At 36.5% G+C, this 20,185-nt stretch overlaps 1 protein-coding gene across 6 annotated transcripts in view; it reads right to left on the reverse strand.

Annotated features, from left to right (window-relative positions):
- CLIP4 (CAP-Gly domain containing linker protein family member 4) overlaps positions 1–20,185 on the reverse strand; it is an 86,002-nt gene that overhangs the window by 10,520 nt on the left and 55,297 nt on the right. For 5 of the 6 annotated variants that reach the window (XM_063622755.1, XM_063622754.1, XM_055254446.2 and 2 more), the window contains 5 exons: positions 16,831–16,920; positions 15,918–16,061; positions 12,763–12,897; positions 9,272–9,395; positions 5,699–5,763 (listed from right to left, as the gene is read on the reverse strand). In XM_063622755.1, coding sequence (XP_063478825.1) covers positions 5,699–5,763; positions 9,272–9,395; positions 12,763–12,897; positions 15,918–16,061; positions 16,831–16,920 — 558 coding nt within the window. The remainder of the gene's footprint in view (positions 1–5,698; positions 5,764–9,271; positions 9,396–12,762; positions 12,898–15,917; positions 16,062–16,830; positions 16,921–20,185) is intronic. The other variant, XM_063622756.1, reaches the window with a different exon arrangement.

A 20,185-nucleotide genomic window follows, 5' to 3' on the forward strand; every position in this document is an offset into this window, starting at 1 on the left:
GGGAGGCCTAGGCGGGCGGATCACGACATCAGGAGATCGAGACCATCCTGGCTAACACGGTGAAACCCCGTCTCTACTAAAAATACAAAAAAATTAGCTAGGCGTGATGGCGGGCGCCTGTAGTCCCAGCTATGCGGGAGGTTGAGGCAGGAGAATGGCATGAACCCGGGAGGCGGAGCTTGCAGTGAGCCGAGATCGCGCCACTGCACTCCAGCCTGGGTGACAGAGCGAGACTCTGTCTCAAAAAAAAAAAAAAAAAAAAAAAAAAAAAAACACCATTCAGATGGAAGGTTCAGAAGGAAAGTCACTTATGTCAACCTTAATCCTCAGCAGGAGACAAAATTTTCTCCCCTCAGAATTTGTTACCATGAATGAAATTCATGTTATCTTGTAATACAAAAAAATGCTGCAGAGACTATAAATTAAAGTGTCCCAGGTTGGCAGTGCCTCCAGGCAACTGGCACAGGTAGATACAATCTTCTCTGGAAGCATCAACCCAGGCCTCAAAGAATTTTTATATATAAAATTCTGAGTAAAATAAGCATCTCACAAGAATAAATTACAAAACTCACAAGGAAAGAAGGCAAACCATAAGTTAGTCTCAACAGAAACAGATGGCAGAATCAGACTCACAAAGACTTTATATACTGAATTATTTAACACAAAATGAAAGATAATACTTTAAATATTTAAAGACATAAAAGAAAAATTTGAAAATATGGGGAAAGAATTGCAATGGTAAGTCGCAAGCAGATTTGAAAAAAGAAAAAAAAGACAACTTTTATAATTTTAAAACTTTATGGCGGGATTAAGCAGCAGAATAAACATAGCTGAAGAGAGAATCAAGAAACAGAATGATGGGTCTGAAGATATCCAAAATATAGTCTAGAGTGACAAGTTGTGAGAAATAGGAGAGAGCATGGGAAAGAAAACGAGAAGGTCCAACATGCTACTAAACAGTTTCAGAAGGAGCTAAGAAAGATAATACAGGAGCAACTATTGTAATTAAAACATACAAGAATTGTGAAGAATTGATCAACTCCCAGATACAGAAAAATCCGTAATGCCAAACAAACAGGATAAACAGGATAAAGAAATCTCTACCTAGACATATCATAGTGAAACAACAATATGAATTAGTTAGACTCAAAGACAACGTCTCATTAACAATGACAGAAGCCAAAAACAGCACAACAATACTGTCAATATGCAGGGGGAAAATATCTTTCAACCTAAAATTCTACACCCAGTAAAATTATCATTGGAAAAGACAAAAACCAAGAGTTTATCACCCAACAGACCCTTCCTCAAAGAAATTTTGTATACATGAAATTTAAAAAGTGATCCCAAGTAGAAGTTCTGAGGGTTAATGAGTAAAAATACTGGGAAATATGAGAGTAGCATTACAATGTAAAACTATTACAATAATGTCAAATTTATAGGAGAAATAAAATGTAAACTGGACAACTCAGTTTCTAATTATTTTCTATTATTTGAGAAAGGATAAAAATCATTAACTTTAGACTTTGCCAAGTATCAATGTTAAATTATCTACAGTAATTACTATGAAGCATATTCATAGACTATAACTTCTACACAAGTAGAGGCAGTAAACAGAATGAAAAAAAAAAAAAAAAACAGGGTGGGAATATAGCCAGAATAAAGTCAAGAAATAAAAATCACTTATTAAGTACAAAAAAGTGTACAGAAAACAAATAACAAAAATATCAGTGTATATCAGTAATTACAGTAAATGCAATAAAAGATTGTCAGGTTTTTTAAAAAGTAAAACCTAACTATATGCCATTTAGAAATATTCTAAAGACATAAGAACATAGAAAGGTTACAAGTCAATGGACAGAAAAAGATCTATTAGGCAAATACTTAACCAAAAGAAAGCTGGTATAAGGTAAAAAAATATATTATGAAAGCAACACCATTTACATTAATGCCAAACAATTAAATACATAGGTATAAATCTAACAAAACATGTACAAAGTGTATGTGAGGAAAACTAGAAAACTCTGATGGAAGAAATCAAAGAAGATATAAATAAATGGAGAGATAGTCCATGTTCATAGGTAAAAAGACCAAATATTAACATGTCAGTTCTTCCCAACTTGATCTATATGGTCAATGAAATCCCAATTAAAATCCCAGCAAGTTATTTTATGGATATTAACAAACTGATTATGAAGTTTATATACACAGGTGAAAGGCCCAGAATACCCAACACAACACTGAAGAAGCAGATCAAAACCAGAGGACTGACACTACTCAACCTGAAGAATTACTATAAAGCTACAGTAATCAAAACAGTGTGGTACTGGCAAAAGATTAGACAAATAGATCAATGAAACAGAAGAGAGAGCCCAGAAATAGCCTCACATAAATTAGTCAACTGATCTTTGAAAAGGGAGCAAAGGCAATTCAATGGAAAAAAGACCATCTTTTCAACACATAATACTCGAACAACTGGACATTCACATGTGAAAAAAAAAATCTAGATACAGACCTCACGTCTTACCCAAAAATTAACTCAAAATGGATCATAGATCTAAGTATAAGACACAAAACTATAAAACTCCTAGAAGATAACACAGGACAAAAATCAGGGTGATCTTGGGTTTGATGATGACTTTTAGATAAAACACCAAAGCACAATTCATGAAATAAAACACTGATAACTCGGACTTCATTAAAACTAAAAGCTTCTGCTCTGTGAAATACACTGTTAAGAGAATGAAAAGACAAGCCACAGACTGGGGGAAAATATTTGCAAAACACATGTCTGATACATGTTTGGTATTCAAAATATACAAAGAACAACAAGAAAATAGCAAACAGAATTTAAAAATGAGCAAAAGATGTGAATAGGCACATCATCAAAGAAGATAAAGCACACTGTTATTGGGACATTGTTGTATGCTGTTGGGAATAGGCAGCAGTTACAGCCATCATGGAAAAACAGGATGGACGTTCTTCAAAAAACTAAAAATAGAACTATCACATAATCCAGCAATTCCACTGCTGGTCTATATCCAAAAGAAAGGAAATCAGTACATTGAAGAGATAGCTGCACTCTCATGTTTACTGCAGCATGATTCCCAACAGCCAAGATATGGAATCAACCTAAGTGTCCACCAATGGAAGAATGGAGAAAGAAAATATGGTATATATACACAGTGAAATATTATTCCACCATAAAAAGAAGGAAATCCTGTTTGCAGCAACATGGATGGAACTGGAGGTTAAGTGAAATAAGCCAGGCACAGAAAGACAAATATCACATGTTCTCACTCATGTGCAGGAGCTAAAACAGTGGATCTTGTGAAGGTAGAGAGTAGAATGTTTAACCTCAAAGGCTGGGAGGGGTGTGTGGGTGGGAAGGCGGATAAAGAGAGGTTGGCTAATGGGCACAAACATGCAGTTAAAAAGAAGGGATAAGTTCTAGTATTCAATAGCATAGGGGGAAATTATAGTTAATAACTTATTGTATATTTAAAAATAGCTAGGAGAGAAGAATTATAACATTCCCAACACAAAGAAAAGATCGATGTTTGAGGTGATAGCTATCCCAATTACCCTGACGTAATGATTACATATTATATACGTGCATCAAATTATCACATGTACCCCAAAAATATGTACAACTATGATATGTGTCAATAAAAAATACAAAAAAGAGATGGCAAATAAACAAATGAAAAGATAGTCAGCATCTGTTACAGGCTGAATTGTGTCCCCCAAAAACTCATATGCTGAAGTGCTAACCTCCTGGCATTTCAGAATGTGACTATATTTGGAGATAATTACGGTAAAATGAGGTCATATGTAGTTGGAAGTAATTAAGTTAAATGGGGTCATATGGATGAGCTCTAATCCAACATGACTAGTGTCTTTATGAGGAGAGTGGGACACACACACACACACACACAATGAAAAAGACCCCATGAAGACCCCAGAGATAGAAGGCCATCTACAAGCCATAGAGAAAGGCCTTAGAATAAACCAAACCTGCCAACACCTTGATCTCAGACGTCTAGAGCCTCCGGAATTGTGAGAAAATAAATTTCTGTGTTTCAACCACCCAGTCTCTGGTACTTTGTCACAGCATCCCTAGCAACTAATACATCATCAAACATCTTTAGAAAATTCCAAATTAAAACACTAGGGAATTTCAAATTAAAACAACATACCTGTTAGAGGGGGCCATAAAATTAATCTCAACAATTTAAGGATTGGTATCATACATATCATTCTTTCATAGATGGTTATCCATGCAAAACAAAAAAGAAATTAGATCCTTACCATACACAAAATCAATTCTGAGTAAACTGACAAATGGGAAACACAAAAATATAAATCTTTTAGAAAACAATATAAGAAAATATCTTCATAATTTCAATTTTAAGAAAAGATTTCTTAAAACAAAAAGTGCAGGCCGGGCGCAGTGGCTCACACCTGTAATCCCAGCACTTTGGGAGGCCGAGGCAGGCAGATCACGAGGTCAGGAGATCGAGACCATCCTGGCTAACATGGTGAAACCCCGTCTCTACTAAAAATACAAAAACTTAGCCAGGCATGGTGGCAGGCGCCTGTAGTCCCAGCTACTCGGGAGGCTGAGGCAGAATGGTGTGAACCCAGAAGGTGAAGCTTGCAGTGAGACGAGATCGCACCACTGCACTCCAGCCTGGGCGACAGAGCAAAACTCCGTCTCAAAAAAAAAAGTGCAAACCATAACATGTTTTGCTATTTTGACTACAAAAAAAATTAAGGAGTTCTGCTAATCTAAAGACACCAAAAATAATACATTAAAAGATTAAAAGACAAGTAACGACCTGGGCAAGATATTTGCCACACACGAAATTTACAAAATGTTTGTCCCCAAAATACATAAAGAAGCCTACAAATTAATAAGATAAAGACAAACTACCCCCTGAAAATGGGCAAGAAACTTGAACAGGTACTTCATAATAGAGGAAATGCATATGGCCCATAAGCATGAAAACAGGCTCATCCTCATTTGTAATCTAGAAAATGCAAATTAAAACCGTAATGAAATACCATTTAAGCCCTTCAGATAGGCAAAGACTTCTAAATCAAACAAGGTAAGTACTAATGAGGTGAGGAGAAGCAGAGGCTCTGGTCCATCGCAGATAGAGTATGCAATACAGACAGACAGGCATTACCTAGGAAGGTGGAGGACACAGGTATCCCACACCTGGCAATCCTAGAGAAACTTCCTCAAGTGTGCACAAGAACATAGTTTGTAATAGAAAAGACACAGGATATAACCCAAATAACCATCAATTATGGAATGAATATTTCAATGGAATGCTAAATAACAAAACAGCAAACAATCAAAACTGAACACATATTATTGATATATCTATATATGGGTGATAAAAATAAAGAGAATCAAGGGAATAATTAACGTACAATTCAAGACTCCTCCACCTGAGGATGGGGTATATGAAGAGGAAGGCAGATGAGATGGGATGGGGTACTCGGGTTTCTACAGGTCAGGGCATCATCTTCTGCAGCCAGGGGACAGGTAACAGATGTTTGCTCTATTATTACACAAACTATACAGTTTATAGACCCTTTTGTATACATAGATACCTCACAATAAAAACTTTTCAATAAATGAAAGCAAAGAAATAATGATTAGGAACACAAAACTGTGTAGTCTTACCAGGATAAGAATGGTTCTGTTTATTTGAAGAAATTTCTGAAAGGGTATCCAGGGAATCTGTTACTCTATGAATAAAACAAAGGACATCTTGTTAGAAGTAGCTGGTCTTCAGGGTTTAAGACTGGTTATCAACTAAGTTTTTCATACCAATTGTAGCCATTCATTAGACAAATATTTATTGAGGGTTCATTATAAGCCAGGAATGAGCTTCCACCTGGCATGGAAGAAAAACAATAACTAAATAGAAGAGGTTCTCACTATCTAAAGATAATTAGTGTAGAAAAAATTCAAGTGAATTCACCTAAAATATGGACCTGAATTTATTTCTTTGTAACTTCATCTTCAAAGGTGAAACTAAAAAATATGAAAATAAGTTTATTTTATATTAAACTTAACAAATGTTAGACTAATATTGTGAAAAAGGCACCAATTCTTAAGTTGAAAGAAAAAGATATTGGCTGAGTTTGTGTGAGTGATTTTTCTGGTAAAACTATATGGCTAATACAATTCAACATCTTTTACTTTATATTTGACTCTAAGCCACAATCATAAAGGTCACTTTCCGATGGATTTTCCTGCATTTTTTGATATTCTAATCATTCTTTATTTTTAAAAAGTCAATCCTGACAGGCTCATTTTCTTTCAACTGTTTAGTGACCTAAATCTGGAAAGCCTTCATTTGTCAATCACTTCCTCCAGCATATCTTATTACCATCAAGAAATCCTTCAACTCTTGCAATATTTGCAATTTCACATTACAATTCATAGGCATCATTTTTACATGACATACAACATACTGCAATGAGAGACTGATGGACACAAAGAATATGATTTTATGAAGAGAATGGATATCTGAATGAAGCAGTAACAGACAGTTGAGAGGCAGTGAATTCGAGAAGTAACCAGTTCATTAGTAGTAAGTGTCTAATAATAGTAAGAACTAAGAAAGTGAATACTATGCTAATGAAGATCACTTGAGCAATGTGTATGTGTGTGTGTATGTGTGTGTGTGTGTATGTGATTAACTTAGTGAGTTTTCTTGGAGTTTCTCTAAAGAAGTTTTGACTGATTCATATATTAGTAGAAGAAAAGGTATTAACTAAGTGAAAGTTAGGCAATAGTAGGTGGGTGTAGAAAGCCATCCAAGCAGAAAAAATAACGTGCAAAGATTCTGGGATAGAAAGCACATTTTACAAACAGAAAGGGGTGGGGGGAAAAGCCAGCTATAGTCCTGAGAAGGAAGAAGATGTAAGGTGTGATTGTGACTGGCCACTACCTTATTAAGACTGTCTTCAAGCAGTCCCTAGTTTAAAATTCTTCCATCTTGAAGATCAGTGGTATCTTTCAAGAGTTCCAAAGCTGGTTCAGATTAGAAACTCCTCGAAATCAGGGACCATGTCTGTTTTATTTGCTTATAGAATGCCTAGCACAGCATAAGTGCTAAAAGACACTTAATAGTATTTGATGATGATGAATGAGACAATCAGAAGATGACAGGAAGACAGCTGGATTGAGATAGCAGTTCATTTAGAGACAGCCCTATTTTTTTTTTAAGAAGAGGGGGCTGCTTTTTAAATGCACCACCTTAAAGAAAACCAAATAGAAGGCAATCAAAAAAAAAAAAAAAAGTAAAAAACGTGTGCTCCAGAAACAAAGCAAGAAAGAAAAGATGAAACCCTGAGAAAGTGGCTTTACAACGTAAAGGAGGAGGAAAAAGCTGTTACAGCATAAAACCACTGAACTAGGAATCAGATTGGATCAATATTTACTGTGCCTAAAATATGCCAAACTATGTACTCTGGGTAATCAAACATGAAAAGCAGAATCCCAGTCCTCATGACTAGGAAACAAACAAAACTTATAAGAGACTGCTGCAATGTTTTGATGAAGATATGCCCAAAGTAACATGAGAACACAGAAGACTGACTGGTGACTCAGCATGCATTTTACTCCCAAACCAATTATTTACAAGATATATGTCCTGAAGAAGGTCCCTGAAGCTCTTCTAACCACTATAGGGTTATGGTTAAGGGCACGCATGCTGATACTAGACTACCTGGGTTCAAATCCCCAGCTGGGAGCACAGCACATGTCACCCCTTGTGACTGACTTTCCTCATCTATGGAACATGGTGCCTGCACCACAGGGTTACTGGAGAGCAGTAAACAGGTTAATACATGAAGAGCCCTGCAAACAGACCCGAGCATGTATAAGCACTATTCGTAGTTACTACTTCCTTTTCTTCATTTATAAAATAAATACGAAAAAAAAAAAAAAAAAAGAACAAACCACCTAAAAGCAAGGGCTTACAAAAAAAAAATTACAAAATAACACACCTGGGCTGAGTCCAGCTCCTTGGCTAATTAGCTGTATGGCTTTAGCTAAATCACTTATCTCTTTGAAACCTGTTTCTTCATCTGCAAAATGGGAATGATCCTAATAACTCACAGCTCACAGGGTCTGGGGGAATTAATGAGGTATGCATCTAAAGTACACTGTTCAGAGCCTACCCACTTACTAAAGGCTCATAATGTTGGTAATAGTTATTATTTTCCAGCTTACCTGATCAATATTTATTAGGATCAAATGAAACAACACTTAAGTGAAGATACTTTATAATCTACAAAGTATTGTATGTTAAATTCTGTATCACCATAAATACGAAGAAAATTATGTTAAGTATATCACAGAAGGAAATTAATACTAAACAAATAAATGATTCACTAAGAAAAAGAAACTGAGGCAGAAATGGATGTAAAAACTTCAGTTTGCCAGGAGATAGTCACAACAGTCTAGTTGTAAGGGAAAACTAGACAAGACTCCCAGATTGCGATCGTAGTTCTAGTCTCATGAATGTGATTATGCCATATATGTTATCTCTCATTTAAAGATTAGTATCCCATTTCCCATCCACTAAAAGGCACACCAAGCAACTTCTTCCAGTGCATAAGAGAAGCCATTTCACATAATGATACCTGGAATTTTATGAGGACTTTGTTTCTGCTCAACTTATTTTTTAAAACCAGATGAGGTGGTATGAAAGATACTATCTTAAGAAAAAACACCAAGGAGGTATATTATATAAAAATCCTTGAAGCTTCACTTCCCCCAAAGATCTACTGCCTATCTATTTTTGAAAACTAAAGAAATCAGAGGAAAAAGCCATTTTGGTTCCATTAGGTTTGTAGGAGAATGAATGGGGTGCCTGCTGGCAGGAAATTTAATGTAGTTAGGATGTGACTGAAGCAATCAGAGAGCATTTTTACTTTTGTTTGCATGACAGATTAAGCTTGCTGCTCTCACTGTTCTTAGCTGCAAACGCCACTTCTAATAGCCTACACATACTCATAGAGTTTGCAAATGAGGAATAAAGGAGGTTTTTAAAATTGCAAATCCTCAGCAAAGCAAATTTAGCTTTCCATGAGCCTTCTCTCTGAAAAAGGTGGTTGGTTAACCCCTTGAAAGAAGACATGAGCTACAATCAGAGCGTATCTTTAATATAAAATTAATGTCCCTATTAACCACTGCAAATTACAAAGTTTCTGTAAATAAACATAAATTTCATTCTCTCACCTTTGCACCCTGGATGGGGGAGCAAATATTCCATATCTTGGAGAGCAACTAAAATACTGCACACCTCCAACTGAACCATCATTCTTGCCATGGGGTTTTTCAAGCTCTATACCATACCAATATCCTAGAACATGAATATTGCATTTTAAAAGCATCTGTACTTTATCCAAAACTGTTATGCTAGTATACAAAACCAAAGTCTAGGTGTTTTAACATTTCCATAAATGACCAAAATGAGGGAAGATCATGATACTCATTAAGATTTCAAATGATAAAATTGTAAACTTTGAAAATTCAAAAAGTGAACAGGAAAAACATTTTACAAGTATAATTGCAGAGTAGTACATTAAAGGAGGAAAATAAAATGCACAAACACAAATTTGGCAAGAATTGGCAATTGTGCAAACAGTACATGACCAAAAGATATCTAAAAGCTGCAATGAAAAACTGTTCTTGACTCGGTAATATAGTGTGTTTCAGTGAAAGAAGTGAAACATAATACTGAGATTTAAAGATCATAAAATGAACACGCAATCTTCTCATCTTACTCACCTAACATTAGAACACCACAAACAGTGCTCAAATAATTAAAGAAGGACAAAAATATTATAGAAAATACTACTAGACATCATGATGAGTGCTTTTTCTCTTTTCTTTATTCCACCCAAGGTAAAAAGAAAAATCATTTTTTACCTAAAGGAAAAGGTTTAGGTTAACTAATAGGGAGAATTATTTTAAGACTTTTTGTATTTAAAAGGACCTACTCTGAAGGAAATAACAGGATTTCCTTTTCTAGAGAGCCTAAAATTAAAGTAGCAAGGTTGCTTTAAATGTGGTTTTACCCAATATAAGGTAAATGGACACATAATCCTAAAATAAGGATTTTCGAATTGAGGGTGCCTCAAGACCAGTTAGAAGTATCTAATAGTCCATTTATTTGTGATTTAAAAGGAGTGTACAGTAGTAATTGTATTTGGTCTCTTATAGTCAGTATCAAGTAAAAAATAGGAGATAGATATCAAGAAACTTAATACAAATTACAAAAATAGTGTTTTTCCAGATTACTAGTTCAAAGAGTTAATTATATGCCTTCTAAAAAACCAACTCACAAGTTCTTAATTTTTTTCCTCTATGTATAAAAGATGATACCTGAGTCCATTTCCTACTATGCAATACAAGTAATGTCTACAAAACTATTGTTAAGCTGCACTAACGCTCTAAAAATAGGTCGTCACATTTCCAAATGTCCTAAACCAGGTTAGTCTGGTTGCCACTGTTATTTCTCAGTGCTACAGTCACAATTTTCCAAGTTTTACTTGCTTCTGCCTTTTATGCTTTCCTACATCATTTTTGCATTTTCCCACTTTAATTTACCATATAATTGCTAATGTTAACCATATAACTCTTGGAAACATGTAGCATACAGCAGAAATACATATGACAAGTGTTAACAATAAAGACTACACATTGGCAGTGGTGTGGTATGGATATCTTCCCATTTAAATATTAATTTTCTTTCCAAGGTGGCACTGATAAAAAATGCTGATGAGACTAAATATGACCTCTCTCAAATCTAGATCTTATAACCTCCAAATACTTAAGATATTACCACTGTTCTGTAGCAGTGATTAATTTTTGATGCTACTACTTCCTTACAGGACAGAATGTTTTTAACAAAAAAGTTTCCACTTTTTATTATATTTGCTTACTACTTCCCGAATTTCTAAATGCTTTACATTAGGAATTTAAAAACTGAAATCAACCTAAAATGAAGAATTATATCCAAAGAATCAAACCATTCTATCTTGGTTTAATATCATCAGAGAAAGGGAACTCAAAAGACAAACAGTAACTGTAAAAAAAATAACCTAACTGTGGGATTTTTTTATTTGAATCCTATATTAAGTATATCCTAACTAATCTCAATTACTACCTGGAGACCTAAGAAAGTCATGAATTATAAAACACCTAACTCAAATCAAGCAGTTGGCTTGCAATTATAAGTGGTATTAGTGAAACAAGACTGTGTTGGGAGACAGTGGCCTATGGTCCTGTCATGTTTCCGCATGTCTTATGGGTAGAGGCAGTGACTACTTTTGTTCTAGACTACCTTTTCATAAATGTCTGTACAGGGGACAGCCTTGGAGGATAGAGATAGCATCTCCCACCAGAGCAAATGGCAGGCATGTGTACAATAAATTCACTTTAAAGATTCAGATTCCCTAAGCCCTGGGGTCCTCTCCCGGAACAAAAAACACTGGCTATGCAGGTGACACCCGGCTCGCTCGCCCTCACCCTGTGGAAATTGGCACTAAGGGACTAATAGTTCAAGAAAATGCTGATACTCTGGCTACTGCTATGACTGTGAGTACTAGGGTGCTTTGTTTCAAACTTGTGATGACTCTAGTACTCACAATATCTTCCACCAACATCTATGAAACTGTGGCAGGCGAATTTGTTAGCTTGCAAATAGGGTAAAATACCAGATCCCTCATAGTTCTTGGCTAAATGCTACAAACTTTTTTTTTTTTCAATCAATGTTCTAGATAACCTTTTCCTAAAATGCTGCAATGCCACCATGTGTTAAAATAGCATATTACTATTTAAGACATACAAACTTGGTTTCATTCAACCGACTTCTGTTTAAAATTATAATCATTGACAATACAAAAGAAAACAATCTGGCTGGGCACGGTGGGTCACACCTGTAATCCCAGCACTTTGGGAGGCCGAGACGGGCAGATCGCCTGAGTTTGGGAGTTCGAGACCAGCCTGGCCCACATGGAGAAATACTGTCTCTACTAAAAACACAAAATTAGCTGGGTGTGGTGGTGCATGCATGTAATGCCACCTACTCAGGGGGCTGAGGCAGGAGAATCGCTTGAACCCAGGAGGCAGAGGTTGCGGTGAGCTGAGATCATGCCATTGCACTCCAGCCTGGGCAACAAGAGCTAAGCTCCATCTCAAAAAAAAAAAAAAAAGAAAGTAATCTCTCCTTTTGGAAACAATGTTAAGTATAGATTGGAATGAACATATAAATACACAACCATATATTTTTAAGGGCCCCCAAAACATGTATTTTGAGCTCTTTTGTGTTTTTTTCTCTGCAAGCCAGTCTTTTAAAAAGGTATAGTTAACTCATTATTTACTACTTATTTTAAAGATTATCCGTAGCAAAAATCTAATCCTAAAATGTTTGTCTGTCACTTAGCACACCAGCAATCAGTAGGAGTAAAATTGGGGAATGACAACTAATTTTTAACACCGACCATGTAAAACACAAATGGCAAGAAAAAAAGGTATGGGCAACCATCCACCTGAGTAAACAGAGTCTGAGTTTTCACCATCGTTTCACATTTTCTGTACTATAGCTGCCATCCACAAAAACTGTTCATCAAGATTTCGCTATAATTACATTCTATTTACATGTAAAATTTTAAACCTTTTGTATTCTAAAGAATTCAAGTTAAGAAAATATGCAGATGAGTTACCTGGAGCGAAGTTTGTTGTCCCAAAGAACCTAATGGTGCCCAGTCTCTGTCCTACCACTAACACTCTCTCTCCGAGGCGGAGTTCCCCCTCGCAACGGCTATTATTTGCTGTAGATGTTGCTGAGGAATTCAAACCTGTTTAAGTCGGGGAGGGATACGGGGGCAGGGCAGGAAAAGAGGAGAAAAAACAAAAGGAGAAAAACTCAAAAAGCACATTAGCCAAAAAATCACACTAGGTATTCTAACTAGTCTAGTTAGCTGGTGATTTTGATATCTGATGCCTTTCATCACATAAGTCATCTACAGTTGTGTTTCTCACATGTGAGGTCAAGTTACTCAAAGGAAATGTGAAGAGTTTCCTGGGAAAATTATTGCCATGGGAAATTCACAAAACCTGATCCCTGGTAAAGTACCAACTCTTCCAATATTGCTTGCAGCATCTCTACTAGAACGGGTCACAGCAAACTGTTTCTGCAAAGAGCTGGACGGTAAATATGTTAGGATTTGCTAGCTATACCACCTCTGCCACAACTATTGAACTCTGCCATTGCAGCATGAAAGTAGATACAGACAATGTATTTTTTTAAATGTGCATGGCTGCATTCCAAAGAACTTTATTTACAAAAACAAGTGGTAGGTCAGATTTGGCCCATGGGCCATAGTTTGCCAATTTCTATTCTACTAAAATACTAGAATTATAGTATTAATAGTTCACTTAAACTCAGTGTAAATTATATAAAAAGTCATGTGATTTGACTTTTTTTTTTTTTTTTTTTTTTTAAGAAACAGGGTCTCGCTGTGTTGACCAAGCTGGTCTCAAACTCCTGCGCTCCAGTGATCCTCACACCTCAGCTTCCCAAAGTGCTAGGATAACAGGCATGAGCCACTGTGACCAGCCAAAAGTAGTGTGATTTGAAGGTTAAATTGCTATACGGTTCTAATTATCCTAAAGTGATTTTGTTATTAAGAACAAAACCACTGCCTTCTCAACTTGATTCAAAACTAAACCCTGAAATGCCCACTATTAAACACAGAAGTCCTAGAGAAATATGATCTAGAAAGCTGTTCAAATATAACAGCTAAAAGAGAAGAGGTGGGTGCTTGAGCCTTGCCCATCCATACATAAATAAAGATTTGAAGAGCTGCCATCTGAGAGGGAGTACAGAACTCTGGAGGAGGGCATGGGATGGAGGATAAGTCATACTGTGAAAAAAGAAGAAACCAAAAACACAGCAACTAAACAAGGAAAATAAACCCATGGAGAAGGTCTGGATTATACCAGTAAGGCCCTCATCATAACCAATATTCTATAGCACTTCATAGTTTACAAAGTGCTTTTCCTAAAAACTATACTGAAAAATAAGATACAAATTCAGGAATTAAGTAAGACACTCTGTTAACAGCCAGTAAGTGGTACACCTGGATTAAAACCAAGACTCTGTGATCAGAAATCCTCAGGCCCGTCCCCTTGTTGCCTGTAAACAATAAACCAAAGATGGCAAGTTCAACAGTGGGACACAGGCTGGGCATGATGGCTCATGCCTGTAAAACCCAGCACTTTGGGAGGCCAAGGTGGGAGGATCACTTGGGTCCAGGAGTTGAAGGCTGCAGTAGCTATGTTTGCAATACTGCACTCCAGCCTAGGAGACACAGCAAGACCTTGTCTAAAATAAAATAAAATAAAATAATAAAATAAAATAATAAAATATAATAAAATAAAATAAAATAAAATAAAATAAATAACAATGGGATATGATGAGGCCGAGGTCCCTACCTTTCCCATTTGCCGAATCCTTTATTTCCATTCTTCTTTCTCTAATTTTTTAACCTAACTTTCCATTATTGTTCCTTCTCTGCAGTCTACATCTCCCTCAAATGCAAATCTATAGAAAAAGTGGAATAGCTACTCACTAGAGAAATACGTTTTAAGTAAATGTCTCTGGGGTTCCCAACACAGACTTTCCCATATCTCCCATTCTCTGCCCATCTCCCTCTTTGAAAGGTCCTCTTTCTCACTCTGATAACTCTCTTCATCTTCACTGTTGTTTAAGTCGACATAACCCTCAAATTTATTTTTTAAAAGGTAAATATATAGACATACTAGACTACTTTGTTTAAAAGGTTAAAAAAAAGTAATTCCATACCCACATATATATTTTAAAATCAAGTAAATGTCAAAAGTGCAAATACCAAATGAAGGGGGCCTTAAAATGTGAATAAAATTTGGACAAACAGGATGGCTGTGTCAGCACTGTACCTTCTCACCTCTGCTCCTCACAACATAAAGAAAAACTGGTTGGGGTATGGAGAGAGGAAGCCACCCAGAGAATAAATATTCCAGGCAAACAATTTCAGGGAAAACTTTCAGGTTCTCTACTTTTAGGGTCCCAATTTTTAGGCTTATCATGTCAATGTTATTGTTGAGAGTTTTGGAGGTTTTTTCCCATCAAGTATTTTTTAAAAAATCTGTCATGAACATTTTCCATAATAAAATGTTGGTTCAGTACAAGAACTATTAATAGAAGTACTAAAAAAAGAATCTAGTAATAAAGAGGTTCATGAAGAACGTATTTTGCCAAGATGGCTTTTGCCTTTCTGGGCAAGTTCACTGTATAGACAAATAAGTGAACTGCAACAGACAAAATCTATGTCATTTCAAAAATAAGTCTGATATAAAGTGTCTTATGTATCTTTACAAATAACTGAAGAAATGTGGACTGAGTGAGATTATGCAGGTTCACGGCTAGTTAAAAAGCCGTATCAAAACTGGCTGGTATTGCCAGCTGGGAGAGGACCCTCTGACCTTCTCCTAGGTTTTAAGCAAACATAGTTTTAAAACAATCACTTGAATAAAAACAGAGAAAGCATGCTTTTTAAATATGAAGATGACACAAAGTCCTGTGAAGAAGCTAAATTCAGATGAGGTGAAACCACTAAGAATGAATTACATGAAAATAAATGCAAAGTCTTATATCTGACAGCAAGACGAAGAGACCTTAAGGATTAAGGCTCAGGGGGAGGCAGGGAAGAGTAAAAGTAGTTCAATCTGATTGAAGTAAAGGGTTCCTTCTACACATTTAAAAAGAGCAAATCTACTTACAAACAAACCAAGATAAAAAACACCAAGAAAGCCTGGTTGAAAAAGCCATAGATACCAGCACTGGCTCTGGATGAAAGGGAAGGGCTTTTGCTCATTGTCTTCTTGTTACTGCTGATTGCATTCTGTTTCTTGGGGTAGCTCTGTCTGTGTTCCAAAGAAGACGTAGAGGAGCAGCTGCTGACAGATCCAAGCAGGGCAACTGTAACGGATAAAGAAAAAGAACGTGTCAAACCGTGGAAAATAAGATGTGGACCAAGAAGCAGCTCATCAAGGCATATCTTTCTGAAACTCTTCATTTAAAGTCCTCAATTATGGATTATCTAGTGTCAAATTAAATGCCTGATTTCATCCAAATAGCAACTGTAGTTTATATACAAAAGATTTTATAACACAAGCAATAATATTTTAAGGATTCCCATGGTAAGATCACAATCTTATATAAGAGGTGTCACAGATCAGTTGATGTAAACTGACTACCTAATCTAAAGACCATCACTCACCTCTCACCTTAGATGACATAGTAGAGTCCCATCTTATTTATACAAAAATTAAACATGATATTAATATGTTTTAAGTCAACAAAAGTTTAATATTAAGACATTTTGAGTTAAACCAGAAGGCAAGCAGGAATACTCATGCTCAATTCATCTAATGATTTGATAGCTAAAGGCAAATGAAACATTTGTGTAGAGTGATCTATATTATAGAATTTCCTTTTATTTTCTTACATCTAGTCCAGTAGTTATCTAATTTAAGTAAAAGAATCATAATGCAGTACTTTACACACAAAAAAATATAATGTATATAGCTTGGTATGAGCTGCTTCAGTGATTTCCAAGTTTAATTTTTACTATAATTTTTCCCTTACCAATTAAAACTTAACCTCCATATAAACTACTTTCCTACTATTATTTTAAAGTTCCATCAAAAGTTAAATTTTGAGAAACAGAGGTTACAAGGTATATTACCATCTTTCTCTGTCACTGTTTTCAGTTCTTCACCAGGAGGCAATGAAAGTGTTGACTCAGAAGCACTATCTTTTTTTGATGTCATTAATCCTTGGACGCAAAAATAAAACTTTCAGCAAGAATTTTAACATTAAACATAAAATGTATTTTTTAAAGTACACGCATCCCTCATTATCGAAATCTTACTCACTTCTGAAAAACACATTGGATAACAACTGCACAGACATATGAGGACATGTGTTGGTATAAGCACTAGCATACAAGAAGGAGACAGTAACAGTGGCTACAAAGATAAATTAATGTCTCATCAAGATGATCACATTCTGAGATGGGTCCTGAGGGGACAGGTCATATTTCTTCCTGAGAATACTGGCCATATGGTCAGAAAGAGCTGAGGGCAGGCATTCTGGATGGACAAAAAGAAAATCTTAAGGAAAGACACAGAAAATGGTGAGTAGCTTGGCTGGAATAGAGTACTTATGAAATGTAGGAAAAGCAAGACTGGACAGACGTCACAGTAACTCCTCAGACAGGGATGCCAGTGCCCAGCTAAGGACTGAGAACTCTGCTGTAAAGAAGGAGCCTCTGCTGGGCTTTGAAAAGGAACACTGGCATGAACAGAGTCTAGTTAAATAAAACACTCTCCTGACAGCAGGGCTGCAACGAAACCACAGCGGGAGAGGGTGGAAGCAGGGACCAGTCAGACGTTATTAGCATAGTCCAAGCATGAGAGCCTGAACTCCAACAGCAGAAACTGAATGAAGAGGGTGGAGAGGAGACATTTTATGAAGGCAACCTGAAGAGTAAATTTTTATTTTTCCATTATATTTTTCAGTTATAAAATATTTTCTTTAAAGTTTTTATAAAAAATAATACAAGGAGATTCCTTGTACACTTTGACTAGGTTTCTTCCAGAGGTAATATTTTGCAAAATTATGGTATGTCAACCAGGATGTTGGCAGTGATACAATTCACCAGTCTTAGATTTCCACAGTTCTGCTTGTACTCATTTGTGTGTGTGTGTGTGTGTGTACGTGTGTGTGTGTGTGTACACCTGGGTGTATCATTTGGTTCTTTTTCATATCTTCTATTTCTTGGCTGAAACTTTCTTTTCATTTGTTTCAAGAGTGTTCACATTTGATTTTTTTTTTTTTTTAAAGAAACAAGGTCTTGTTCTGTTAGCCAGGCTGTAGTGCAGTGGCACAATCATAGCCCATTTCAGCCTAAACTCCTGGACTCAAGTGATCCTCCTGCCTCAGCCTCTGGAGTAGCTGGGACTACAGGTGTGCACCACAATGCCCAGCTACACCCTTAATTCTTGGAGTGTGGTTACATTACCTAAAATCTTTATGTGTTCATTGCAATGTCCGTGTCATCTTAAAGCTCCTATGCTTGGACTATCTTTTTCCTTGTAAGAGATGTTGACTTTCCTGGTTTTTCATATCTTGGGTAATTTTAAATTGTATCTTGTGTCTTTTGAATATTATGTATGGACACTGGAATAGGTCTTGTTTAAATCCTATGGAGGATGTTGACTGTTTCGTTTTAGCAGGCAGTCGACCCATGTAGGCTCCGGGCAGAAGTTCCTGACCACCCTCTGTGCACTGTGGTTCTGATGTGGGTTCTGTTTCTGCAGCCTCTGCAGTGCTGTTTGAATTTGTCTCATGTGCTGGGCAGCCCAGTAGTCAGGCTGGGACCCAAGCAGTGGTCTACCAAGGAGACCAAAGGCTTCGGTCAGATCCATGCATACACCACTTGCAAGAAGACCTAGGAGTTCACAGCCAAAATTGTGAGGCCTCTCTCTTGAACCCCCTCCTCTCCATGATTTCCCTGACACTTCCTGCTCCTGGGCATCCCCCTTCCTGGTATTCTGAGTAGAATGTCTAAGCTTTAGTTTCCTTGCTCTGTCATACAATCCTGAGATAGATTGTGCCTCTGGGGCCAAGCAGTGAGAAAACAGAAGAAAAACCAATGGGGATTCCATCTATGTCCTTGGACCAAAGTTTCTCTGGTCAGAGACATGGATTTCCCTTCCTTGGGGTTTCAGGTGCCTGCCCATCCACAGCTGCCCATCCATACCATGTAGGACTGCCTGGGGACTGGATGGGAGAGAAACAAGGGAAAGAAAAGGCCAGCAAGAAAGATAACAGGCGATTTCATCCACATTCTATCTAATAGGAGACCCCTTTTCTGCTCGTCAGACCAGAAATAGAGGGGGCTTCTCTTGGAGCTTTCTGTCTATATTTACTGTATACTTCTGGGCTTCAGGTTAAAAGGATGCTACTTACAACAACATCAAAAAGTATGGAGTATCTACCAATAGACCTAACAAGGTAGATATAAAATATCTGTAGAAAAAAATTACATAATTTTGTTGGGATATTTTCAAAGGGCCTAATTAAATAGAAAGATATTCTAAACTCATAATTTAAAAACTGACTATTGTAAAGATGTCAGTTCTTTCCCATTGATTTAAGCTTTAACTAAAACATCAGTTGAAACCTCAACAGAATTTTTAAAAGGAAACTTAACAGTTTATTGTAAAACGTATACAGAAGGGTGATTTATAAAAGCCCCAAATTGGCAAGACAATGATCAAGAATGAGACAGGAGGTTTTCCACTACTGGGCATCAAGATTTATTTTTAAAAACTACTTATTATGGAGTGCAGTATTGACACAGGGATATTCAAATAGCCCAGTGGAACAGAATATAAAGGTCAGCCAAATTCTTGGACAAATTCCTTTCATCCTGGTAGAGAGCTTTCTACCTCAACTATTTACAAATTAGCAAGTGTTTACTGAGCACCTATTTTGTGCATTGCTACAGTGAAAACAACACTACAATTTACTCTCATGGTTCAGTTAAAGTTTAAAATTTTGATGAGAGAATAGGACACTTGCACAAATAAAGCAATCAGAGGACAAAACCCGGATAACATATAACAATTGGGTGGTATGGACAAAAAAAAAAAAAAATGTACATACAAAGTTAGGGAATGAGGAGATTAAAGTGAACTAGAAACAGGATATGAAAAAGAAGTCGAAAAAATGGTGAGGACCTCAAAAGGCAGAAGTCAAATTACTGCACACAGATAAATAGCATGAGACAAGTATGAAGGGAGGAGTGAGAAAATGTATGTAAAAGACAGGGAAGAGATACGATAAACCGTTCTCTTCCATAGAACTCTTCCCTAGTTCTTCCACAGAACTTCCACAGTTCACCTATGGAAGCCATGCGAGACTCTATCAATAAAGAAAGAGAGCCGCAACCGCTAGTTTCAGGAGTCAGGACTTTTTTCTGGTAAAAAAAGAAGTCACTAAACATCCTTCAATAGGCGAGGAGCCTAAAGCTA

Source organism: Symphalangus syndactylus, chromosome 18 (genome assembly GCF_028878055.3).
Source record: "Symphalangus syndactylus isolate Jambi chromosome 18, NHGRI_mSymSyn1-v2.1_pri, whole genome shotgun sequence".
In the NCBI taxonomy this organism is placed as follows: Eukaryota; Metazoa; Chordata; class Mammalia; order Primates; family Hylobatidae; genus Symphalangus; species Symphalangus syndactylus.